At 50.1% G+C, this 25,931-nt stretch overlaps 2 protein-coding genes and 1 non-coding gene across 8 annotated transcripts in view; all 3 read right to left on the bottom strand.

Moving 5' to 3' along the window:
* SLC12A3 (solute carrier family 12 member 3) overlaps positions 1-526 on the bottom strand; it is a 40,339-nt gene extending 39,813 nt beyond the window's left edge. For 3 of the 4 annotated variants that reach the window (XM_005218465.5, XM_015475706.3, XM_005218464.5), the window contains exon 1: positions 31-526. In XM_005218465.5, coding sequence (XP_005218522.1) covers positions 31-312 — 282 coding nt within the window. In that variant the 5' untranslated portion in view covers positions 313-526. The remainder of the gene's footprint in view (positions 1-30) is intronic. The other variant, NM_001206178.1, reaches the window with a different exon arrangement.
* Positions 527-4,257: 3,731 nt separating this feature from the next.
* MIR138-2 (microRNA mir-138-2) lies at positions 4,258-4,340 on the bottom strand. Its single transcript, NR_031375.1, has one exon. It is a non-coding gene; the product is annotated as a microRNA mir-138-2 (primary transcript).
* An 11,580-nt stretch (positions 4,341-15,920) lies between these two features.
* NUP93 (nucleoporin 93) overlaps positions 15,921-25,931 on the bottom strand; it is a 102,957-nt gene continuing 92,946 nt past the window's right edge. For all 3 annotated transcript variants that reach the window (XM_059876612.1, XM_005218523.5, NM_001098921.1), the window contains exons 12-22: positions 25,696-25,789; positions 24,787-24,978; positions 24,059-24,185; positions 23,871-23,943; positions 23,595-23,639; positions 21,787-21,903; positions 20,699-20,817; positions 19,869-19,986; positions 19,341-19,424; positions 17,781-17,909; positions 15,921-16,191 (exon numbers count right to left, since the gene is read on the bottom strand). In XM_059876612.1, coding sequence (XP_059732595.1) covers positions 16,081-16,191; positions 17,781-17,909; positions 19,341-19,424; positions 19,869-19,986; positions 20,699-20,817; positions 21,787-21,903; positions 23,595-23,639; positions 23,871-23,943; positions 24,059-24,185; positions 24,787-24,978; positions 25,696-25,789 — 1,209 coding nt within the window. In that variant the 3' untranslated portion in view covers positions 15,921-16,080. The remainder of the gene's footprint in view (positions 16,192-17,780; positions 17,910-19,340; positions 19,425-19,868; positions 19,987-20,698; positions 20,818-21,786; positions 21,904-23,594; positions 23,640-23,870; positions 23,944-24,058; positions 24,186-24,786; positions 24,979-25,695; positions 25,790-25,931) is intronic.

Genomic DNA, 25,931 nt, shown 5'->3' with positions numbered 1-25,931 from the left:
GAAGGTCTGCTCCTCTGGGATGGTGTTTACCTTAAGGAAGGAGTGCAGGTCGGCCAGCGTGGGCCGGACCTTTCGGGGCTCACCAGGCAGGGCGCTGTTGGCATAGTGCTCGTAGGCGGGCACCACATCGATAGTGTTGTAGCCAAAGGTGCGATTGTAGAAGGTATTGCCGTGGGTCAGGTGGCTGGGGTGGCTGCTGTCATAGGCGGCCGGTGGGGGCGGTTCTTCGCCCCCCAGCAATGTGCTGATGGTGAAGCGCCCACTGCACAGAGCAGGGTCCCTGGGCGCCTCCGACACTGGCAGCTCTGCCATCGTGGGCTCTGGGCGTCAGGGGAGGGGTCCAGGGTCGACGGGGACACACAGGGTGGCTTTATAGGCTGGGTCCACAGCAGGGAGGAGACGGGGAGGTTGGCCCAAACCGCCCACAGCTGGTCAGCAAGGTCCCTGGACAGGGTGGGAGGCAGAGCACGTGCCCATTGCTGTCCTGCCCACCATCTGATCACAGAGATAGCAACTGGCCTTGGACTGGGAGCCGGGGCTGGCGCAGTCCCTGGGTCCTAGGGAGGCTCTCCTGAGTCTGGGGGCAGCAGACATCTGCAGCTGAATCCCAGGAAGGAGTGGACCCATAGGGACACTATGAGGGACCCCAGAGACAGCCTGATGACCCTCAGAAACTTGTGTCAGTTTTATTTACTTAGCATTTTGAATAGCTGAGTGGTGTGACATTTAAAACTGTGTGTGTGTGCTCACTCAGTCGTGTCCAACTCTTTGCGACCCCTTGGCCTATAGCCCACTAGGCTCCTCTCTTTATGGGATTTTCCAGGCAAGAATACTAGAATGGGTTGCCATTTCCTACTTGAGGGGATCTTCCCAACCCAGGGATCAAACCTCCATCTCTTGAATCTGCATTGGCAGGCAGAGTCCTTACTGCTGTGCCACCTGCAAAGCCCCATTTAAAACAATACACACACACATATATAAAAAGTTAGTCTCTCTTACTCAGACCCGAGTCTAATACGTCCTCCCAGAGGTATCTCAGAATGTTTACGCCCTTAGGTACCAGCAGCCCTAAGCAGAGTTCAGCAGGTCCCAGGTGTTATCTGCAGTTACCAGGGGACCAATGAGCCCCTGGGGCTTGTGGCTGCAAGACTCGTGGACACCGACCCCACGCACACCGCTTATAGGGCCACTGGGGTATGGAGCCCAAGGAGCCAGCCCTCACCCCCTACCCTGGGCCAGCCCATGAGCAACCAGCTCCCACGGCAGGCAGCGGGCCAGGCAGGCTTGTTTTGCCAGCATTCCTGAGGTCAACCTTTGAATGCACAGTGGCCATGAGGGCATCAGTCTGGTCACCAGAGACACAGAAGCCAAGGCAGGGTGGGGAGCTGAACTTTGAGTCATAGAGGATGAAACAGAAGTAGCTCAGGGTTTGAAGAGACGAGTTAGTGTGGTGGATGATGCTCTGCCAGAAAAGGACATCCCCCAGCTGCTGGGAGGAGTCTCGGCATCTGCCCCTATGGGAATAGCCTTGCCTATGGCTAAACTCCCCCGTGGAGCTCTCCTCCAATGATGGGTGTGGGATGCAGAGGCCTGGTGCCCTGCCCCCGGCTGCAAAGGCCCACCCCAGCTCCAGAGGTCCCTGGGGTCAGCTGAGGCTTTGTCTCCACAGCAGCCCGTGGCCCACTTTGCTTCTGTCCTGCTGCCTGTCTCCTCCCCACGCCAGCTGCCAGCGGGGTGAAGGCTCCGTGGTGAGGACTCCAGGGCCAGGACTCCGGGTCAGTTTTCCACCTTCCCTGCAGCCCCCACCCGACCCGCTAATTCCTCCTTCCCTCCCATAGGGCCTCAGGGCAGCGCTTACAGATCTTATCGGCCTCTCCATCAAGAGAGGCTGATTAAACTGCCACTTGACTGGTGAAAATCACAGCTGCCCAACACCCCCTCACACTGTCCCCGGAGCAGCTGTGGAAAATTCCTGATTAAGATCTCAGGAGAGGAAGTGGCCGGATTCCAGCAGCACTGGGGGCCCATGCCGAGTGAGGGGCCACCGCTTTGCTGGGTGACCTTGAGAAAACCACTTCCTCTCCCCTTTGCCATTCCCAGGCCTGGGTCAGCTGCGAGGTTCCTCCCAGCACTGGAAGCATTTGCTGTTTCAAGAAGCCTTCCCCATTGCCCTCCCCCATCCCTACATCTCTCTAGGGTGGGGTGGGGTGGGATTTAAGCAGGACCCCTCGAAAGGCCTATCAGTCGGAGAATTGAAGGGACTGTCGGAACTCTGTGCCCCAAGTCACAGACCCCCCGACCCACCCACCAAGAAGGGGGCTTCCTGCCCTTGAGTGGGCATCTATCACTTTGAGAAATGTTCACAGGGGCACTCTTCTTGATGGGGGCACAGCATGGTCACACACGACTCCTGCCTTCCAGGGGTCTGAGACCTGGGAGAGGGAGTCACAGGACCCCTGAGCAAAGCCCTGGGATGTGGCCGCGGGGGCCGTCAGGCTCCCTTCTCAGTCGTCAGTTGATCCGGGGCTCTGAGCAGGTTGCCTGGTCTTGTTGAACCTTTGCCATCAGTAGCCACGTGGAAGCGACACCCACGCCAGTGCGGCTCTCACTCACCCAGGGGCCCCTGTCCTCTCCTGCTTCTCGGAGGAGGCAGAATGGGCCAACAAAGGAACAGGAAAGACCCACTGCTGGGAAACTCCCTGGGCACAGGGGGCTGAGACGGGGAGGCAGGAGGGCCTGTGTCTTCACGGCCTCAGAGGCGCCTCAGTCTTTATGCACCAGAACCTGCATTCACAGCCTAGCCTGGCAGACGAACCAGCAAGGAGATGCAGCAACCGGCTGGTAGAACAGGGAGGCTGCCCCGGAAGAGAGGGGAGCTGGGAGGGGAGATGTAGGCAGGGATGGAGGGGGTTCAGGGACGTGGGACCCAGGAAAGCGTGATCGGTGGAAGGGACCAGCCCGTGGGATTAGAGCTCGTGGAACTGGGGGGAGGCGGAGGGGAGAAGGGGTGGTAGATGAGGCTGAAAGGGGTCCGATTATTTCTCCAGTCACACACATTTATTGAGTGCCTACTGCATACCATGCCATGTGCTAGGCAAAGGAGGTACCACAGGGAACAAGACAAAGGCCCTGCCCTCCTGGAGCTCACATTCTAGTGGGAGAGACAGACAAGCAGTACACAAGCAATCATTACAATACATTCAGTGGTAAGTGTTATGAAGAGAACATTTTTTTTGTTGTTGTTGTTTTTCTAAAGGAGGGGCATTTAGGCTTCTCTGAGAATGAGAAATTTGAGCTGAGCTCCAACAGTAATGGGGAGCCACCCGTAAGTGAGCAGATGTGAGCACAGGGGTTCCAGACAGAGGAGAGATCATGTGCAAAGGCCCTGGGAGGAGTGTGGTTGGGGCTTCCAGATGGCGAGGAGCCTAGGATGGCAGGAGCCAAGGAACCGAGGAGATGGGTTTGAGACATGGAAGCGGGGACACCAGGCCTTAAAAGCTGGGGTTAGAAGCTTCATGTTCTGTGATGAGCAGATTTATACTTCTCAAACGTCACTTTGGCCATTGTGTGGAGACTGGATGTAGGGAAGCAGAGTTAGCCCAGTGGGGCCACTGTGGGTACAGGAAAGTGGCTGGGCAGTAGCTGTGGATGACAAGGTCGTGAGAAGCACTGGGAGTCGAGACACACGCTCAAGGCAAAGCCGACAGAACCAGCACACGGATTCATGTAGGAACAGGGAGGACTCCGTGTGGGAAAGGTGGTGTCATTTCTGAGTAGGGAAACCCGGTAAGGAGGACTTGAACGCCAGGGTAGGAGCCTGGCCTTCGTCCTTGGGAAATCAATGTTCACCTGCTTCTGGAAAGCTGGTGGGGGGCATAATGAATGGTGTGTGAGCAGTGCCAGGAAGAAAAACAGGGCCAGGGAGAGCCAGGAGGGGTTATGGCAACAGTTAGGCAAGAACAGACAGCTGCCCAGCTCCGAACCCTTGACTGCACACACACTTCAGTCTCACTGAGCCTCTGACAGATGCTGACTCTGTGGCCCCCACTGGGGATTCTATGGGCCTGGGGCCCAAAGTGGGTGAGGGGTTGGCATCAGTATTCTCGGAAAGCTCTCCAGGTGGTCCTGAGGGGCAGTCAGACTGAGACCCAGTGAGTTAAAGAGAACAATCTTTCACACACAGCCTGTCCGCCCCCACCCCACCCCCATGTCCCCGTCCGCCCAGGTCCCACGAGGCTCGCCTGGAGAGGATGGGTATGATGCAACCCTGGTGTCGTGAAATAGCCGGGTAAGAGGATGCGCTGCTCGTCGGCCTGATTCACAACACCAGCTGCAGCAACGATACCAGAACTCGGGCGCGCTTCCTCCTCTGGCTGGTGCTCCGAGGCTTCAAGGCAGCGATGACGGGCCTGTGCAAACGCCCTCCCTGAGCCATGGCTGCCCTGGACCAGTGCCATGCAGATGCCTAGGGCTGCCAACAAAGGAGGCTGGGTCCCTGCCCCCCAGGGGGTGCACAGACTTGAGGTGAGGAAGTGGGGACAAACAGGAGGCAGAGCCACAGCAGAGGTGTCAGGCACCAGAAAGGTCTGGAAGCCACAGGCTGACTGCAACCTCTCCAACAACCAGAACCACGAAAACTGGGGTTTCTCTTGAGCCTTGCAAATAACTTAAGTGTGTCTACTGTAATTCTGGTCCTTCTATCCAGACAGCGTAATAGCAGTTGAACACTGAATTATCTTGAAGCTACTGGCAGCTAAAGCAAAAGGGAAACATGTTTGATGATTAAGATAGTTTCAGTATTAAAGGAACAACTCCTGGTTCCTTTTTCTTCATGGTTAGACTTACTTAAAAAAAAAAAAAATCTATTTAGCCAACATTCACTCCACAAGTAATGGCAGGTATTAATGATGTATTAGACTCAGGCCAGCTATTTTGGAGGGTACACAGAGATACTGCTCTCGAGTATCACACAGTTCATCAGAGGAGGAAACAGCCACAAACAGAGGCATAAAGGCATAAACCCCTGGATAGCACACTACAAGGCTTCATAGAAGGGATGCCTTTCTCTGGCTGGGGTGATGATGGAGCGGGACGTATGAAATACCAGTTAGAGAAAAGCAATCATTTAAGGAGGGAGAGTGCCATGTTAGCCTGGAGCTTCCTGGCAGCCAAGGCAAAAACTAGAACTATAATCAGTAGTCACTATCTGATAAAGAGTGAGATTTCATTTTCTCCCCCCCCTCTTTCCTCATAAAGAAAATAAATCTCCCTCAACCCATTATCCCCCCCAACCCAAGCTTGGAAAAGCTGCCCAAACGAGAATGGCTTGAGCGCATTCCTGCTGCATCAACACAAACTGAAGCAGTGATTCGAATAGAAACTTGGTCCTGTAGTCACAGGCATGTGACCACTCGGTCTTCAACCAATGACTCTGCCAATGTGCTCTCCAAGAGACAAATCCCATTGTTTTTCCTACCCCTAGCCTTTCACTTTTAAACACAACTTCAGTTTTTCTAACTTTCCTATAAACCTTTGTACCTTTCTTAAAAGCAATAGATGAGACACGTGGTCATTGTGCTCCATCTTGAATTCCACGGGTGCATTTCTCATTGGAATCCTCTTCAGTGGCGTCTTTTGACGCTTAGGAGTCTCTCAGAGGACCTGATCCTGGAGCTGGGACCAGGGGCCCTAGAATCATGGAACCGCTGCACAAGCTCAGGTTCCCTCCCACCACCTCCCCCAAGCTGGGCCCAGCCATAGACCCATGGGGAGAGGGGGAAGGATAGGAGGCAAAGGAGGCTGGGGCTGCCTGGCTCTGCACTACCTACCTCACGGCCTCAGACACATGGGGAGAGGGGGAAGGAGTCAAAGGAGGCCGGGGCTGCCTGGCTCTGCACCACCTACCTCACGGCCTCAGGCCTGCGTGCCTTAGTTTCATCATCTGTCAAGTGGGTAACTCTTCTCAGTCAATGAGTGTTTTGATGATCAAGAGAGGGAACTTGTGAAAGAAGCATTTCAGAAGACATTAATAAAGTTCTGCAAATATATATATATATATATATATATGTATTTTGCCCCCCACCCCTCCTCCAGCTCTTTAGCTACCAGAAAAGAAAGGTGGGGGGAAACCAACTCACCCTTGACTATTTAAGGGAATGCTTTTTAGTAAGGGCAGGTGCTAAAATTTATTAACAAACAAAACAGGGCATTAGGAGGAGTTGAGGGGAAGAGGTGCTCAGGATCAGAAGGTGGAAACCCAAAGAGAGTTGGCTTTGGTGGTTTGCATTCATCAGAACTCAAGCTTCAGCAGAGCAAACAGAGGATCCTAGAAGCCCAGGGAGACTCCTGTCATCTCTTTGCGCCTTTACCAGAGACTAGAAATAAGCTACTGACCTCCTTAATATGTATCCCAAAGGCTCTTCTGCGGGTGGTTACCCAGGGTTCAGAGGCAAGATGACACTTGCTTTGAGGCTGGGTGCAAGGGGAGTCTGTTCTCCAGATGGGGTCCCTCAGGCCTGGTGCAGGTCCCCCGGGTATGGAGCCCCCCAGCAGGAAGTTTGAGGGCTGCATGTGGAGCGGACCTCGGGCCCTCACTCCCTGGAAGCTTAGTCAGCAGCAGCACTGAGCACACTGGAGAGGCTCCTAGTGAGCCTGGTAAGACCAGTGCCCGCCACAGGTGGGCACGGGAGGCTTGGGGCAGGGGGCACTGGGAAATAGAACCCTGGATGAGGGCCCAGGGATTCAACCAGAGCTGTCAAACACTTGTGATTTACTGGGAAATGGGACACTGCCGTCCCCTCTGATCCTTTCACCCCCCTGCCACCCACCCCAACAATAACGCACTTCAACTGGTGCCATTTTTAACTGATGAACCACCACCATCAAGAACCATCCTGGACAAGTGGCTTTGACACTGGTGGGTACACAGTGGGCTAGCTGACTCAAGGGGCCGTAGGTATGGCACATGTTTTTCCTAACTAGTTAGAATTTTCATCTTCCTGTTTAGTGCATCTCTGACACTCTATGATTTATTGATAGCCTTCCTTGAGGAGTGGGGAGGGGGGAGTCCACATTTAGAGGGGCCCAGAGGCCTCCTTCACCCCCTGCTTCCAGTCAGAGCAAAGGTCTTGACCCTGTTCTTGACTCAGGACATGAAAATCACCTGGGGAGCTATAACAACCCAATCAGTACCTGGGCCCCTCCAGAGACCAATTATGTCAGAAACTCAGTGGGTAGGGGCTTGGAAATCAGTGTTTTTGAAAGCTCCCCAGGTGATTCTACGTAGCCAGGGTTGCGAATGGCAGTGCTGGGGCCGAAAGCCACAGAAAGATGTGTTGACTAAGGCTGTGCACAGCACAAAATCTGGCTTTTCTTGATAAAGATAATGCTGAATTAGGGTTTCTTAAAAATAATCTTTCACGTTGTAAACGGATTTTAAAATGTTTTCTTTTCCTGGGTAGATTCATGAATACATAAGTAGGCTATCAGCCCTTTGCTTGGGTTCCCTGCCTAAGACCAACAGACAGCTGTACAGTTACTGATTTGTACAGGTGAGTGTGTCCCCCTACCAGACCGTCCCTCATTGCTCTGCCTGATGGACCACACACCCCAGGTGCAAACCCCACATACTCACCTGTTGGACAAGGTGGATGCCCCACAATCAGGTTTCTGCTCTGCCAGGAAGGGCTGAACATAAGGCCTGCGACCTCTGGCAGGTCTCCCCACCTGGCTTCAGAAGCCCTCAACTCCCCTGAGTCCTGCTGTCTCCCCAGCTTCAAGGTCACAAGAGAGATTAACAGTAGCAGGAGATGCTGGGGCCCCAGGGGGAGCTGGAGTGGAGCTCACTGTTACCATTCTGGGCCGGCAGGATGGCCACCCCGAACCGTGCCGTCCCCCGCCCCCCCACAGCCCCCACAAGTCTGTGGGTTTGGATCCTGGTCATGCAGATGGCTCCTGCATCCCCCGGCCACAGGAAACCCTGCCTCTGATCTTTGGCCCTTTCTTGTGGCATTTCCAAAAGGCTTCCTGTTCTATTATGATGTCTGTGGGTGCACACAACTACCTCTCTTTCCCTAACCACACCATGCGGTTATGCAAGAGGGGCTGCAAATCAGTCTCAAAAATCACCACAAAGCTCTTAGCCCCAGGTCCCTGGTAGGTGCTGAAGGGCTTTAAGCTCGAGTTAGCATAGGGTGGGGGTAGGGAGTGGGGGCAGAAGAGGCCCTTTCCTGTAGGTCTCACCTCAATAAAAGGTAAGCTCCTTGAGGGCAGGCATGTCGATTCATCTCAGCTCTGTGTCTCCAGCACCTAGAATAATGCCTGAAACAGCACAGATGCTCAAACATTCGTTGAATTGCGTTATCCATTTAGCAGTCACTGAATCAATAGGAATCACAAGTTGAACTTGACATGCCAATGTCTGTCCCCTAGTAGCAAATTTTTGGCTTACTAATTTTAAGCCTGTCTTCTTGCAAAAAAAAAAAAAAAAAAAGCTATCACCGGCTTGGGGATAACTGATTCCACCCTGCACCCATGTGAAAAACCTGTTGTGAAGGGCAGAAGCCAAATGGTAGAGGAGCCCCTAGCTTCAGAGCCCCAACTAAAGGTTAGTAGCAGAGTGGCCAAAATTAACCCTGAGGCCCAGAGTGTGTCAGGCAATAGGTCAGTGATTTCTAGAAATTAACTTCACCTTCTCATTAGCCTGATGGAATAGCAATTGGACCCCTGCTTTATACCTGAGCAATCTAGTTTGCAGCAGTCAATAATCTGACCTCAGTCACATGATTACCAGATTGTGAAAGGAGGATTTTAGCCCAACTTTCTGGCCACCTCCAAGATATATGTTTCTTGAAAATGCTGGGTCTTGAGGCCTGGTGGGCTTGTTTCATCTAGGGCTCTGTGCTTGGAGAGCCTTCAAGCTCTGAACATCAGGCTGGCCCTGTAGGAGAGCGAGGCATCTGCAGCAGCCGAGGAAACTTGCCAGCCGACCTCCCCAAGGAAAAGGTCTTCCCAGCCAAGAGCAGCGCCGCCGCGCGCAGCCCCAGCTCCGGGCCTCGAGGTCCACTGTCAGTCCTCCTGCTTCCCTGCGCTCCCCGGGGCTTCTATGGAGACCTGGGGCCCCGCCCCGGGGGGGACCAGTGGCCCTAACCTGGTCCTCTTTCCTTGCCACCTGGGTGGCTTTTAGAAATATTTTAACTGAGGACTCCACTGAAAAGCCTCCAGTTCCGAGACTTGGATGAACAGGGCTATACTTCACAGCAGCGGCCAGCTCTTCACCTGGCCCTGCTCCTCGCCAGCACCCCCTCCAGGAGGTGCTGCAGAGCCCAGAAGAGAGCACGGAACCCTACACAGGGTCGGGGGCACTTGTATGAGGCCCAGATTTCCAGGTGACTCATCAGGAAGTGGGCTCCCCTAGGACGCGGGGACCAGAACAAGCTGAGGGCCCCCAGGCAAAGGGAGTAGGCTGCAGCTCTTCCTGTGGCCCCTTCAAGGAGAGAACATTCCGGCCACAAGGCAGCTGGAGCCCGTCTCTCCAGGGCTTCTCGTTAGGGCCAGGTATAGAGATGAAGACCCCGACCTCCTTAGCATTTGCACATCCCCAGACAGAAGCCCAGCCTCCAGACCCTGAAAACCCCTCCAGGTCAGAAACACAGCCAGATATTACTCGAGAAAGTAGGAGACACCTGTCCCATGACCAGGCCCAAGTCTCTCCCCTCACCAGACCCATCCTGTATCCCCTCCCCCAAGGCCAATAACTGGCTCTCAACCCCCATTTAAAATTCTTTCCACTGAGCACCCAACACCAATGGTCACAGACTTTCAACAGCTCCCAGCCCCAGAATGCATGCCACACGCGGGTCACCACCCATATGCTCTGGATGGTTTAGGTCCCACCACACTTCCAGCTTGACCCTCCTCAGACCTCTAGCCAGAGGACTTAACTCCAAAGCTGGTGGGGGGACAGCCAGACCTCGGAGCTGCAAGTCCTGTACTTACAGAAACCCCTGGGGGCTTCGCAGATCCAGGGGCCCGGCAGGCCTCAGCCCTCCTTGCAGGGAGTGGAGGAGGGGCCCGGCGAGGTCACCCCAGAGACGGGGAAGAGGCATTTTGGCTGCCTTCTGAGGAGCCCCAGGCTGCGCCTCAGCTAAGGACATCCCCAGGAAGGGAGCCTGAGAGTGGTTCCTGCTCCACTGAAGGACTGAACAAAGGGGGCAAAATTCCGGAAATTTACTGGCTACACACAGGGGTGGTGATGAAGGAACCATCCTAAACACAGTAAATGCAGAAGTTACTGGAAGGAGCATGAGAACACACACACCAACTCTCTCCCACCCCGTCCCTTCCCCCAACAAACACCACACAGACCGACAGTGTCAGCAAAGCAAAGACGAAAGGAAAATGATCAGCCAACTAAACAAGGCAAAACATTCTCCCCCCGTGCATTTCTCATCAGCTACTGATCAACTGAGCAAAGGCTGTACTTTGCCTCTTTGCGCCCTTTATAAAATACACACTTGAAATTCCTGGTGGAAGAATACCCAGTAGAGGCTAGTAGCTGAGGTCAAGGGGGGCCCACACACATCCGACTGTCAGCCGGGCTCTTCAGAACTGAATTCTTGTTTCCGCCCTTTCTCAGGTGGTGCAATGATATAAGAATCCACCTGCCAATGCAGATGTCAGAGATGTGGGTTCGACCCCTGGGAGGGGAAGATCCCCTGGAGGAAACGGCAACCCACTCCAGTATTCTTGTCTGGAGCATCCCATGGATAGAGGAGCCTGGTGAGCTACAGTCCATGGGGTCACAGAGTTGGACATGACTGAAGTGACTTAGCACGCATGCACGCCCTTTCTCAAGTAACTGCATAGCTGTCATTTCCGCTGCCCACAGAGGCACAAACAGTGCAACAAATCAGGGCAATCAATTTAGCTGGAGAGCTCCCGGCAGCCTGTGCCAAGCCTGGAAGCCTCTGCACAGCAGATGCCAGCAGAGGCAAGCCTGAATAGGGTAGCCAGATAAAACTGGGACAAACTTAGAGAACTATTCGTTGTTTATCTGAAATTCAAATGTGACGAGGTAGCCTGTATTTTTATTGGCTAAATCTGATGCAGGGGGCCTGGTGAAGGGGCCTAGGCCGGCTCTGCTGGGGCCACCCAAGAGGCTATACAATGTGTCTGTTTCTCTGTTAGAAGTCCCCTCTGGGATCATGGCTCTGCCACTTCCTGCTCAAACAGAAGCCACTGTCTGAGGCAACTCTTTCATCCTCCCCAGAATCTCAAGGATCCCAAAGGCAAAGGCAACAGGGAGGATAGATAGTGTGCCAATGCAGTGCTGGGTTTCTGCCCATCTCTCAACCTTTATTTTTTAAGATTTGACCTTTACTACTGTTAAGAGTGAATCAAACATCCACCCCCTTCTTCTCAACATTTCCCTGCAAACTGTGCAGCTCCACAAGTTTCCTTCTTTCAAGGATCAGCCTTGGTCTCTCTGACCCCAGGAGACACTCCCCTCTACCTTCTTTCAGGCTGAATGCCTATTAGAGGCCCCTGAGTCTGAATCCAGGCACGTGGAGCTGGGACAGAGGATGTGGGCAGGGGGCTGGTACAGGAGACGGAAGCAAAGGACCTGCTTGTTCAAACCTTTGCTAAACTAGGTGGGTGCTAAACGAGATTCCCCAGAGAGGGCACATGGAAGCTATTTCAAAAATCAAGGTTAGGACAGAAAAAGTTTCCTCCTTTCCTGGGCTAGCAATTTAGAACTGATAGTATTTCTACTAAGGTGGTTCTGGACAAAAAAAGATAGATCCCACCGAGACTTCTGAATGGATGGGGACTTGATTACCGTGGCCATCCCCAGCTCCGAGCACAGCCCGGCACGTGCAGGGCTATAACAGCTGAAGGGAACTAAGGTGGACACATCAATACACGGGGCCTGTTTGGCCAGATCCTCAATTAGAGCCAGTCACAAGGCAAGGAGAAGTACAGATCATCTGAAATTAATGTTCACAACATTTTAGGTAGTGGTTTTACGTTTTTTTTCCACCAACCTTTTTAGTTAGAAACAAGCAGTAAGAAGACAGATTTGGTTCCCTCCTGTCCCTGTCCTGTGAGGGATACCAGTATACTATGCAGCGGTCAGAAGATGGGCTGGAGGCAAGTGATGTCTCAATTCCACCTAAAAGAACGAAGACTGGGGGGACATCAGGGACCTCAACACAGCCTCATTGCCTCATTTCCCTCCAGGGAGCTACATGATTTCTGTTTAATGAGTCGCTGACTTCTTCCTGATATTCTGAAAGGCAGGCACAAAAGGTTTTTTTTTTTTTTTTTTACTAATACTAAATGAGCATCTTGAATGATACCTTAAAGTGCATATTTCCATTAGGAATTTTATAACATTTTTTCCCAGTTTGCTGGACAGAAGTCTCAGTCTCCATGACTGACTGAGGCTAAGTGAGAGTCCAGTCAGGCTGGGGCCTGCCAGCACTTTGGCAGGCCTGGGACAACGCCCCAGCCTGGGGTTTTATGCAGTATTTGGCATGCTCAATCACCTCCTGAGTGGTGTGATGTGAACTACCGAATGAGCTGGACAAAGATTCTGACGCCTAATGGAGAAGCATGGACTGTGGAGATCCATGTAAAGCAGTAGGGCACTGGCACATCTGCACGGAATGGCTTAATTGAATATTAAACAGAGCGGGCAGGGGTGAGAAGCCAAAGAGGAGATAGTCCACAATTTTTTCCCCTCTGTATCAGCAACTGTGGGATTCTGTGGGAAAGTCTATAGTACTGTGCTTAAAGTAACTTAAACCCTAGACTTTAAAGTCATTCATCAAAATAACAACAGGAGTGATGAACCCAAATGATTCACTCTGAGAGCACACTACTCCCACTCCGGTTTTCCCTTAGAAGTCAGGTGGCCAGGGCTGTTTAAAAAAAAAAATTCAAAGGAACAGAATCTTTGTAATTAAATCTTGAGGCCTCTGAAAAGGCCCTAGACCAAGTGAGTACTTCCCTTTGAGTGTCTCAGTGAGTTTATTATAAGCCATTTGGAGGCAAGCACTAACCCCATCAAGTTCCAAGTGCCCTTGATTTTGTTAGAAAGATTGGAATCTCATCCGGGGAAGGCGACAGACTCCCAGGCCACTTTCTCTGTTTCTCTAGAATAATGGTGAAATCACAGGCCAGTATCAAGGGAGAGGATTTAGTTCCGTGACCGACTGAGGATGGCTTTTAACCTAATAACCTGTTACAGGACCATGAATTCTGAGCACAAGCTGTAACCATGGGTACACGGTAACCTGTTGATGCAGTGGCCTTGCAAACTCAGCCTCCTGTCTCCTGCATCTCTGCACCCAGCTTTATTTTACCACAGAATCAGTCAATAGGACAAGCACTGGGGTGTGCTCCAGGAGCCTGGCCCTCCTGGAATAAGAAGAGTTATCTTATTTCTCCTGTAAGTGTCTCTTGCTAGGCAGGCCCTCAAATTCCAACCAGGGACTGCATTCATCTCAATTCCACACAGCTTCCCCATCAGGGCAGTTTTCCCCTTCCTTCTGTCCAAAGGTGAAGGACCTCACCCCCCTATGCAGGGCTCCCATGCAGCTCTCCTGTCTGGAGCCCGCAGAACTGCATGATGCAAAGAAAGGTAAATCCACAATTAATTCTCATGATGTAAATGATGAACAAGAGAAGAACTAGGGAGTAAATACATATTTAAATTCCTTGTACCTTGTGTCCTTTATGGTAATGTTACATTTCTATCTACAAGATCTAGCATTAAAAAAAAAAAAAAAATCAGAACTCTTAAGTCACATTTATGAAAAGTCCTCAGAGAACTCTTTTAAGGCACTGTTAAAGCAAATTGTTTGCTTTGTTTAAAATATAAATCACTGCCTATAAAGAGGGTACAACTTGCTAAATCAAGTCTCCTGCAGAGCCTGTCGAGACTTTCTTAGTAAAGCTCAACTGAAGGTGAATAGATGCGAGCTGAGGAGGGAGACAGCCCCTCAGGCTACATCCTTGATAGATATAACGGGATCCGACTGCGGAGCAGCAGATGGCCCCAGTATCTATAGACGAGCTCCTTACTACAAGCAAAGGCAACAATTTGTATTTACAGGATTATGAGGGTAACTGTGCCCTGTGAGGAGTTTTCTCTCTAGAAGCAAAAGGTACCTTGGGAGACTCTGGGGACTTTAACACTCTCCCCCTGGGAGAGCTGCTGCAGGAGCAGTCCATAAAGCCAGCAGAGCCGACCACACCCGATCCTGTAGCCCCAGCTGGCACATCAGGTACATTCATCCTCCCGTTCTCTCCAGCTTAGCCCAAGGCCTTGGAAGGAACAGGGCCACCGATGGGGGACAACCTTGCTCAGGGACCACATACCGATGGTACTGATGCCCAGTGGAATGAGACCCATGAGCTGACCTGGCCAACTGGCTTTATGAATGGAGACAGGGAGAGGAGGCTGTCCAAGGAGAGGAACCAACTGGCAGAGAAGAGAGAAGAGGTGCTGAGAAGTCCTCTTAAAGAGGGGCACGCACAAGGCCAAGCAGGCGCCTTGCTGTGGAGCAGACAGAGGGAGAAACGGCCAGGTCTGCCCTGCCTTGAGCTCCAGCTGAGACCCTGACAATGTTCACCCATCAGACTATGGGTCTCCAGGACTATGTTTTCATCTCCAGGGGGATTTCAGCAGAACAGCAAACATTAATCCTGGCATCAGGGCAGATAATTTGGAGGATGGTCTTGGAGAAACACCAACAACCTTAGATATGTGGATGATATCACTCTAATGGAAGAAAATGAAGAGGAACTAAAGAGCCTCTTGATGAGGGTGAAGAAGGAGAGTGAAAATGCTTAAAACTAAATATTTAAAAAAACTAAGATCATGGCATCCTTCCCCATTACTTCATGGCAAATAGAAGGGGAAAAGGTGGAAGCAGTGATAGATTTCCTCTTCTTGGGCTCTAAAGTCACTGTGGATGGTGACTGGAGTCATGAAATCAGAAGATGACTGCTTTTTGGCAGAAAAGCGATGACAAACCTAGACAGTGTGCTGAAAAGCAGAGACATTACTTTGCCAATAAAGGGCCGTATAGTCAAGGCTATGGTCTTCCCGGTGGTCACATATGGTTGTGAGACCTGGACCATAAGGAAGGCAGAATGCCAAAGAACTGGTGCCTTCGAACTGTGGTGCTGGAGAAGACTCCTCAGAGTCCCTTGGACAGCAATGAGATCAAACCAGTCAACTTAAAAGGAAATCAACCTTGAATACTCATTGGAAGGACTGATGCTGAAGCTGAAGCTCCAGTATTTTGGTAATCTGATATGAACAGCCACCTCTTTGGAGAAGTCCCTGATGCTGGGAAAGATTGAGGGCAGAGGGAGAAGAGGATGCGAAGGCTGGATGGCATTACCGATGCAATGCACATGAACTTGGGCAAACTCTGGGCTATGGTGAGGCAGGCCTGGTGTGCTGCAGTCCATGGGGTCACAAAGAGCCAGACACGACTGAGCGACTGAACAACAACAATGACTTGGACCTCAAGGCACAACTTGGGGAGATAAGAGGGAGGAGGATGAGGAGTGCCTGCTATTTCACACACAAATCTTAACTCACCCAAGGCTGAGGCTGGCTCTCACATTCAAATAAAAATGTGAAAAGCTAACTGTCACCCTGCTGTAGGGAATGTTATATCTAAATAAAAGCAACTCCCAAAGGCTTCATTTCCTTGCTCATTTTGGCTCAATTTTTAATCATATCAGGTCGACTTTAACCAACTCCTGGATGCCTATACAAGTCTGTCATTTTCTGGCCCAAGCACTAGTGAGGACAATTCCTCCCACACAAATAAAAATTTCAACAAAATTGCAAAAGGGGGAGAAAAAAAACAGTGAAATTAAAAGAATGTGAAAAAAAATACAAATCAAAGAAATTTATTGGTGTTGACAAAAATACATAATACAGAAAAATGAAACAAAACAAACACAACAGAAACAAAACCAGAAACACCCCCCAACCCTGGAGGGCCCTGAAGTACTGACAGCAAGCATCCCCGTGAGCCCCTCAGAACATCACACTTAATTCATGAGGACCTCCATCTGCACCAGCCTCGCGTTGGTATCCCCAGATGTCCTGTAGGGTATCATCCCAGCAAAGGTGATCAGGGCTCGGGCTTGGCTGCGGAGTTGCTGAGAGAAAGGGGAAGAAGAGAAGGAACCCAGTTAAGTTTTGGGTCAGGGCACTGTCCTGGGAACCAGCACTCCATCCTTCCATTTTCTCCCCTCGGTGGTGTAATGACAGATACCCAGTGGGTGGATGACCATCCTGCCCTCCACTGTCACGTTCCTCCAGTGTGGTGCAGAGTTAGCAAAGGTGGGCCGCCAGGCCCCCAGTTCCAAAGCCCTTTTACTTAGCAGAAGATGGATGGGTCTGCCAGGCAAGCCGCCCCATTTGAGCAGCTGCTCCTGGCTCTGTGCTTCAGACTGCCTGCTCCACTTTTCCGAACCTCTCCCTCCCCTGACTGGTGAAGACCCGAGTTTCTAGGAGCCCATGAAGCGCCTGCACTGCCCATTCCAGGTCCTTCCTCTCCTGCGTCATCCCCTTTCCTCCCTTTCACCCGTTCAATCTCTCTCTCTAAGGGAAGTGAGTAGCCCTCTTTTCTCAGGCAACAGTATTTATGAGATTCCTGGATTGCTCCAGGAGGGAAAAAAATTTTAACTCAGGTGTTTCCAATATTAGAAATAACAACCTTTACTCTGATTTCCAAGTGATAAATTACTGAATAAAGAAAAATGAAATCTCAGAGAACAGCTTCAGGTTGCCCATATCGAGCTGTACTGGATGCTTAGAGAAGAAAGGAAACCACGGCTAGGATAGAAAGGGTGGCGGGGGTGGGGGTGGGTTTTCTGGACTAGTAACGAGACTTAAAAGGAAAATTCAAGGGTCACTTACTAGGCCTCTTAAGGACCATTCAAGAAGCAAGCTGAAAGGCAGGTGCCTTTTCCCTGATATGTGAAGTAAACTGGCAAGTCTAGGTGGAGGTTCTGACAATGACAGGACCTGTGGGGGTCATAGGTGAGAGAGGCCACAGACATCCTTGGAGGCAAGAGATGGATTTTCAAGGCTCTGGTTTCTTGACTGCCAAAAGCAGGTATGGTTATTACACACCATACTGAGAGCCTCATTAAATGTTAAGTGGAAATGTTAAGGGAAAGGTAATTCTAAAATACCACCAGTTTTAATATTTTAATGGGTCAAACACTTTTTCCTTTTTGTCAAATCAACTGTACAGCATATGCTGTTTGGGTCCAGGGGTTCTATCTGCCTGGACTCTGTGTGACCCAGGTAATGCTGGAGGCCCACAGGCAGTCGAAGGGGCACTGGCCCAGGTGTCAGACAGACCTGGCTTCCAGACACAGCAACTGTTGACCAAAAGTACGGTTTTCATGGAAGTGCTGAACCGAGACTCATAAAATGACCGTATATTTTAAAGTGGGCAGGAATTCTTATGGAATCAATATAAACTAGTATTTTGATTGATTTTTTTAAGACCTGATATTCACTGACTTGGAACATCATTATTTTTTAGCTTGAGAAGAGGAGCAACCCTAGTAACGTTCAATTTCTTCTGGAAGCGCTCAACATAAGCTTTACCCAGATGCCAGGTAGTAAAGAAACAAGCACTTTAGGTCATGAGCAATGGTCTCATGAGGAGCAACTGAAGGCAAACCAGAAAGGTGGTTCTCAGCGATGGCTGTGGCCAACGCTGGGATCTTACAGAGTCACGGTCCTCGATGACTCGCTGAGGCCTGGTTGCTGAGGATGGACTTGTCCCCTTGAGCCTCTTAAACTGTGTGAACAAGATGTTCATGGTGGCGAGAAGCACTTCTGAGAGGTTGTGCCTGATCTGCAGAGAGAGACATAAGGAAGTAAGAAGAAAGAACCCAGCCCTGGGGCCAAAGACAGGCTGGGGTAGTGGGGGCCGGTGCTCCAGGAAGGCTGGGTCACGCCATATCCCCACAGTTGCCAGCTGGTGTATTACACAGCCACCAAAAAGGAGCCGAAGGCACTGGAATGTCAAGCGTGAAAGCAAAGCCCAGGCAACACTATTCAGAAGGTCAGATTGGTCATTCTTCTGCCCTCTGCTCCCTTCTTTATGCGGGGGAGTGAGCAGAGAGCATGCTAACTAGGTCTGGCCAGCAGAGGGATTAGCAGAAGTCCGCATCTGAACATCAGGAGGTAGGGACGCACACGCTGGCTCTTCAGTCCCCATCACTGCCCACCGTCTCAGACCCACCACAGTCTCCCTGGGACTTGCACAACTTGAGCAGAGTCCTTGGGAGTGTCTACGAGGACAGGCCCTGGTACCCCACTTCAGTTTATAAAACAATGGATGATGTAACCAGGGGTCGGCAAGAAACAACAAAAGGAGGAACAGCTAGGGGCAGAATTATAGTAGGTGTGAAGGGAAGGTTGGCAAGAGGCAAGACCTCTTAACTGTCTATACCATAGGAGGGAGCCACCCCATATGTGGAAGCTGGCCTTCTTCCTCTAGAACAGACACATGCTTCCATAAAAGGAATGTGCTCATTGAGTAATGGTTTTAAATCAGAACACTGTTAGGAACACCCTGGGACCAGGCAGCTGGTTCTAGAGAAGAATCTTACTCTAGCCACACACAGGAATAACCAGGGGAGTTCTGGGCTGCAGGCTCAGATCAGAGAAACCAGAATTTCTGGGCCTCGGCATGAGGATTTTTTTTAAAGGTCTCTGAGCAATTCCAGTGTGCAGCCCAGCTGAGTAGCCTTGAGCTAGGCAGTGGCAACATGCTAGAAACCCTGCAGAGAGAGGAGCTCTTGGGTTCCTGGGCTGAATACTGAGACCATGGTCATTGCATCTGCTTCTTGAGACAAAACTTCTCTGCTTCTTCAGAAAAGGGAAATAAGGAAATGAATCACAATGTATGTTTCATGCACCCGAAGGAACTACTTAATATAAGATCAGAGTTAAGCACTGACACACCCTCTAGAACAAGTAGATAATAAACACTCAAGCCAGATTTCATAGAATCAGTAAGAAACCTGTTTCTCCCAAGGATATGTCTGATCACTAGAGTCAGAGTATTTTCTGAGTCAGGAATTCAGACAATAACCTGATGGGTATATGTGTACTCACAGGAAAACCAGTCCCGGATTCCTGAAACTGGACTTGTCTTAGAAAATTCAGTCTGGATGGTGACTGTACTAGGACTCTTAAGAGTTATTGGCTACATTAAAACAAAAGCTTTCAGTAAAGTGCGGAAAAAAGAATTTCGTAATTCAGGAAGAGAAGGACTCACCTCATCACTGAAATTTCTGAAGGCAGCCACTCTCTCTTCCACACTTTCCTGATTCAGGGGCACCAGCTTCAAGCGATCAATTATCTGTTTAACACAAAAGCCATCAGCCCCATATGATACAATCATCACAGTCATTCCATTTCTTCAAACACATGTCAGCATCTAACATGTTCATAGGTGGCTTCTTAGTAGGAAATTCTACTCCCCTTGTTCAAAGGCTTTGATTCCAACTTGCTGACTGACTCAATTCCTATCCTTGTTTTCCGAGGCAGTTTTTACAATTCAGAGACTTCAAATTATTTTGAGAAATCCCTCTGTTTTTAGATTAAAGAAGAAAGGAAAAGAAAAAAGGGAAAAAAAAAGAACAACATAGAAATCCCTTTTAAATTGCCAGGATCTTACTTGTCCTTTTTCACTTAACAGGCATACTGGTGACATTTCCTTTGTTTTAAATGAATCCCACAAAATGTTTTGATTTTTCAAGGGCATACATTAAGCAGGACTTCAAACACCCCTCCTGAAACTTACATCAAAGGCTCTGTCAATATGCCCACTGTGATACTCGTCAAAAAAGGTGATCAAGTCCAACAGAAGATAGAATGTGGAGTCCACAAATTTATTTGCACTGATTCCCTGAGCCCTATACCTGAAGGAGAAAAAAGAGGGAAGGGAGGCAGAGGTATATTAGGAATTTCTGTGCAATCTGTAATTTGAGGACAACATCTAAAAAATGTCAAAACCTCTCAGGCTCTCTACATGAGGTGAACTAAGGAGTGGAAAATAGTGTCTCTTTTATAATGGCCGAGCATATGACGGTGGATTTGACAGAGATCCACCTATAAACGTTCTGTATGAAGTCCAGTTCTCCAGCTTTGGCCGCCATCTCAGCAAGCACCCTGACCCAGTTCTCAGGCAGATCTGGAGAGGGCACAAAAAGTAATGACTGCTGCCCAGCCAGGGAGTCACACTGGTTGGAGTACACCTCCACTCATGGGAAGAGGGGAGATTCTGAATCACTGGCCACTACACCTCGAAGAATCCCCCATCCACCCATCAATCTATCACTAGCTTTGTTACCAAATCCCTTTGAGATGGCTGCTAATGGCGCAGAGATGAGTATAATGCCTAGAATTAAACTGCAGGATTAGAATGCTGAGATATTCTTATATCCCCTTCTTTCTGGCAAAAATGTTTACCAAGTGACAGCTGGTTATGATGGTTATTAAGAACTCTCAAAACTGTCAGTGCCGGTGGGACAGTGGAGACCCTCTTAGGGACTGTGTGACGTCACAGTGAAGCTAAGACACACCTGGGTGGGGGCTGAGAGCCCGGGGCCCCGGGAGCTTCTTCGGCCTTACCGTTCTGCGATGGAGAGGGCCATGTTCTTCAGCCGCTCCTTGTTGGACTGTGGTGCGCTGATCTGGGGCACAATGGGGCTAAGCAGTTTGTTCATCAGCTCCAGCACCTTGTCAGCATTCTGTTTAGTTTTTTTTTAAATTAAAGAAGGAATTCATTAAAAATAATCAATAAGAAGAAAAAAACTAAATTACCAAGACAAAGAGGGAACTTTTTGTTCTGCATCTTGACCTGGGTGATGATGACACAGACATATACCTGTGGAAAATCCATTAAGCTGTTATGTATACTAAGTATCTACACCTTTTCTATTTTTTCACTAGACCTCAGTCTCAGTAGAGGACTTCGCTGACGGCTCAGCGGTAAAGAATCTGCCTGCAATGCAAGAGACCTGGGTTCTATCTCTGGGTGGGGAGATCCCCTGGAGAAGGAAATGGCAAGCCACTCCAGTATTCTGGCCTAGAGAACTTCATGGACAGAGGAGCCTAGTGGGCTACAGTCCATGGGGTCACAGAGTTGGATACAACTGAGCAACTAACACTTTCCCTTTACTTTCAGTCTCAATATTTTTAAATTAAAAAAAATGAAATATAATCCTATTTTGCCCACTTCAGAGAATGCAATCTTCTCCAGGCTACAGTTACTAGTATTCCCCAAATGTTCTAATGCAGAACTCCTAACTCCAGGGCTCTCAGCACGCCTTGGCTGTGGTTTTGTTCCCAAACATCCATCCGTCCCCAGTGGGTCTGCGGCTGCTTGGCGGATGAGCACCAGGCACTTTCACCAGCAGCTTTACTGTCCAAGCATGATGGAGGTTCATTCTGCTGCCAAGTGAGACTACAGCTCAATGCCCGCAGGACAGCCTTTCAATATATTGTGCTCTCGTCTGGCCAGAAACACCTTATGGGCAGAAATAATTCTGTAAAATGGGAATTTCACCCTGACCGGATCATTAACTGCCTAAGCATTAGGAGACAATGCCTCAGCAGACAGAGGGGTACAATAACAGCACCGTGGAAATGGTTCTGCATTTAATGCAGCAAGGCTGACAGATCTATTAGGTGCAGAGGCGAGAAAAGGACACATTTACCTTGGCAAGGTCGTAAAGCTTTGCTGCTTCTTCAAACAGTCCTTTATTTTCTGCCACGGAAGCAACTTTGTTGATAATAGGCTTTGTGTCACTGGTAAACTTATCTATGACTCCAGGCTGACAAGACAAATTATGGAAGGGAGGAAGAGAGGAACAGAGGGACAAAGCTGTCATTTTAAACACAGAGAAGCAATCGGGAATCTGAAAACTAACTGAAAATGCTTGCTCTGGGCAATGCATACATTTTCATCAGCCAGACTCTGGCTTTCCTGAAGATATAAGGGCCTATTAAACATATGAAAAGGACCAAGATGAGTACCCATGAAGAGGCAGACTCACAGGCAGCCCAGAGGAGTCAGCAGTAAGACTCCATGCTTTCTCATTTTGTAAAATGACCTAGTGAGTATGTGAAATCATCAATGATTTTAATTTTGCAAATGACCCTAGTGGGAGCAAAAAAATCAGGAGGCTCAGAGAAAATATCTGAAAGATTTTGGATCTGCTTTATAAGACAGACAGCAAAAGAAACCCATTCTTGAAAAAAATACACGGCAAGTGGTGCCAGGATACTAAAAACAACAACAAAAAAATCTGCATCATCACTCAACAGCAACCAAATGGTCAAGAGAGTATGAAACAGGCCTTAGGTAACACAAAGAGAGAGGACAGACTCCATGACGTCTGATTGGCTGCCTGGTTCTTCATTAGCCCTGGACCGAGTCAGGGGACCGACCTTCTCTGCCACCCTGGCAGCACAGGAGGTCAGTGAAGAGCATGGGCTCTGGGGTCAAGAAGGACTGGGTTCCAATTCCAGCTCATTTTCTTACTAGCTGTGTGACCTTGAAGACAAAAATTAACCTCTCTTGTCTCCACTTCCTCCCTTGAAAAACAGATAATAGTTCCGACTCTGTGGGGTTCTTGTGACCATTAGGTGAGAACATATTCATCGAGCATTCAGCACAGGGCCTGGCAGCTGTCACTGCTCCATAAGCATGGCCATCATCACATCATCACCAGTAGAGCCACTGGTCTTCCTGAGCTGGATGGTGTAAGCAGCGTGAGCTCATTTCAAGATTTCTGGGTCTAAACCACCCATTTTTGTAAGCAGGGAAGTGAGTCCCTGAGAGAGGCACAAGGAGCCCCGAGGCGGGTCAGGAGGAGCCTCCATGCCAGGGCCCCTGCCCGTCCACACGGCCCCGAGAGGGGTCCCGAGTGGGGTCAGGAGAGGCCACCACGCCAGGGCCCCTGCCCGTCCACACGGCTCCCAGTGGGGTCAGGAGGGGCCTCCCCGCCAGGGCCCCTGTCCGTCCACACAGCCCAGTAGCCATGATGGGTCTCAGGGAATTGCGGAGGCTCATGGGAGCAGCTGCATCTGTGGGGTCAGTGCAGAGTTCTGAGCCCTTGAAAACTACCTTTGGAGAGAGGTCAAGTGCATCTCTAATTTCCCATCTGGGGAGAGCAGCGTAGTGATCAATTTCTTTCTTGCATCTTTTCTGAGCCAAGAATGGCAGAAATGTAGCCTTCTCAGATGAAAAAATGGCAGGTGTAAACAGATGAGTATTCTGAACATAATTTAAAAAGCTATCTTACCACAGATTTACATATTTCAAGGAGAAATGTAAATGTGTCTAACATCAAGGTCATCACTTGGGACCTGTAATTTTTATTCTTTGTTTTTTAACACTAAGCAACTTCATTCAGATCTGCATCTTTAGTACCTTGCATCCTAAAACCTAACTGTAATTTTTTGGACAACTGTAAATCTCCACCTGCAAACTAACACATCTCCAGGGGTGTCTTTAACCCACCTTTCTGCTTCCATCATTCTCCAGTTTCCCAAGAATCATATCGAACTGCAGAGACAAAAAATGTTTACCCAGTTTACTGGATGAGGATATACACATAATCCACAATTCTTTGGAGATGAGAGAGGACTAGGGGAGGTGGAAGAAGTCTCGAGGACACTGAGACTGAATCAACATTTTCAGAAACCAAAGAATACTCTAAAGCTCCCTGCCTCCCCCCAACCCACACTGAGGTGATCAGCATGAGAACCGATATACTGGAAAGGTTAGGAGATATACCTCTCGACTTTCTATCACCAGCTCGCTCACACAGCGCAGAAACATGTTTTCTCCTTGACTATCCTTCTCATCCCTAGGAGGAGACAAAAACTGGTTTCTGAAGGTGCGACTTTAAGGTCTCTAATCATCATTCTCATAACGGCAGAAACCAAAATCAGCTGAAGTAAATGGTCAAAAGCCAGTCTCACCTGAGAAAGTAAAAGTACTGGAGGGCCTCTCTCGGGTCTGTGGACTCAAACTTCCGGGTGTAGAGCATGAGCAGCCGCACAAAGTTCAGCCTCCGCATGCAGGGAGGGTCACCGGGCTCATGGCTGACTGCACGGGGCGGCGAGGACAGAACTGGTCACAACCACACAACCAGGAACTACAGGAACCAAGCCCAAAGACCCAGTGGCACCTACTCCCGCAGCACAGCCAACGTCTGGCAGTGCGAGCTCAGCCCAGTGCCTTCACCACCGCTCTGGAGTTCGGCCCAAGCACAGAGCAGAGACAATGGCATTTTGTAGTGAATCATAGTATGCTGGTCTCTGAATGAAAAGGTGGCAACAACCGACCATTACGAAATGTGCTGCGCTATGAGGAAACTGCAGCCCTCGGACACGTCTCCTCTCCCTCCTGACTACCGCTCCCTGCCAGCAGGCATACCTGATGGCTGGTGGGCCTTCCAGTGTCTCCAACTAGAGCCCCAGTGGGAACCAGTCTCACTGGGTTTATACATTGAACTCCCCAGGGAATCTGAATGGAGGAGGGAGAGGCAAGACCCCTCACACTGATCATCCCAGAGGCCCAACTGTCTACAACACTCTAACGACGACTGGCTGTTTGCTGTATCCCTGTCGGTCGCAGTTCTGCGTTCACTGTCACCTGACGGGGGATGTGTCATGTTGTGGAGGTGTGAGGGCCAGCAAGTACTCACGGAGCTGAGCACTCTGTCCTGAGGATTTTAAAAGCAGCTTCAGCTCAAAGAGCACCAGCGCCACGTGGACAGCGTGGCAGCGCAGCCGCTCCATGCGGAAGAGAAAGGCAATGGCGGCTTCAAACTGCGCCGTCAGGAACAGCACTTGGAAGTAGAGGAAGGGCTGCTGGTTCACCGTGAAGTGGGACTCGCCTGAGGGAGAGGAGGGAGAGCTGACTCAGAAGGAGTGAGTCGGAGGAGCAGCCGACCGGCAGCCCCGGTGCTCAGAGGGCGGGATGAAAGCACCAGCCTGAGCCGGAATGGACTTGGGCTCTGGACACAGCGGACGCCACTCCAGCTTTGCCCTGCTTCCCCAGCCTCCTGACCTCCCAACACAACTGGAGAGTGGGGGGCCCGTGTTGTAAAACCTGGACTACTTGCATTAGGTGGGAAAGAAACAGAGAGTAGGACCTTAAAATAGAATGCAAAAGGATCTGTTTATATACTGTGTCCTGATGAGTCACTCAATAAGGAGAGGAATGATTTCCAAGCTGCAGTTTCCTCAGATTCACGGCATTTAGCGTTGCTGACCACCAGTGGGAACTTTCTCTCAGTGCTCAGATGCAGTCACTTTGAGGTCCCTGAGGCAGCCGCAGCCAGGTCCTCCTATGTCTCTTCCTGAGCCAGTGTCCACCAGAGCCGTTCAAAGAACTGTCAGTGACTATGTCAGCCACGTCCACTACCTAAGGCCATGGGTGCGGCCTCTACTCGAATCTGAAATAATTGTTTTGTTGTGCTGTGTTTTGAAGGATCATGGGGTTTTGAAGGAGACACAGAGTTCAGAGATGAAGGATTTTCTCAGAAAGAAGCTAACCAGTGACCTTAGGTGGATGAGACAGACAGAAGGCATTTATGCTCAGGGGATCTTACCATAGTCTTCCAACAGCTGTTTCTGGAACTGAGAGAGAGTGAGCCTGTCCTGTGGGGAGCTGGTGCCATCGTCATCGAAACACACCTGGTTCAACTAAACCCCCAAAAGAAACACAGGCATTGGTACCAACGGCACCCTACTCCAGTACTCTCGCCTGGGAAATCCCATGGATGGAGGAGCCTGGTGGGCTACAGTCCACTGGGTCGCAAAGAGTCGGATAGGACTGAGCGACTTC

Source organism: Bos taurus, chromosome 18, assembly GCF_002263795.3.
Source record: "Bos taurus isolate L1 Dominette 01449 registration number 42190680 breed Hereford chromosome 18, ARS-UCD2.0, whole genome shotgun sequence".
NCBI classification, from domain to species: domain Eukaryota; kingdom Metazoa; phylum Chordata; class Mammalia; order Artiodactyla; family Bovidae; genus Bos; species Bos taurus.
This window is presented reverse-complemented; position numbering and strand designations above follow the sequence as displayed.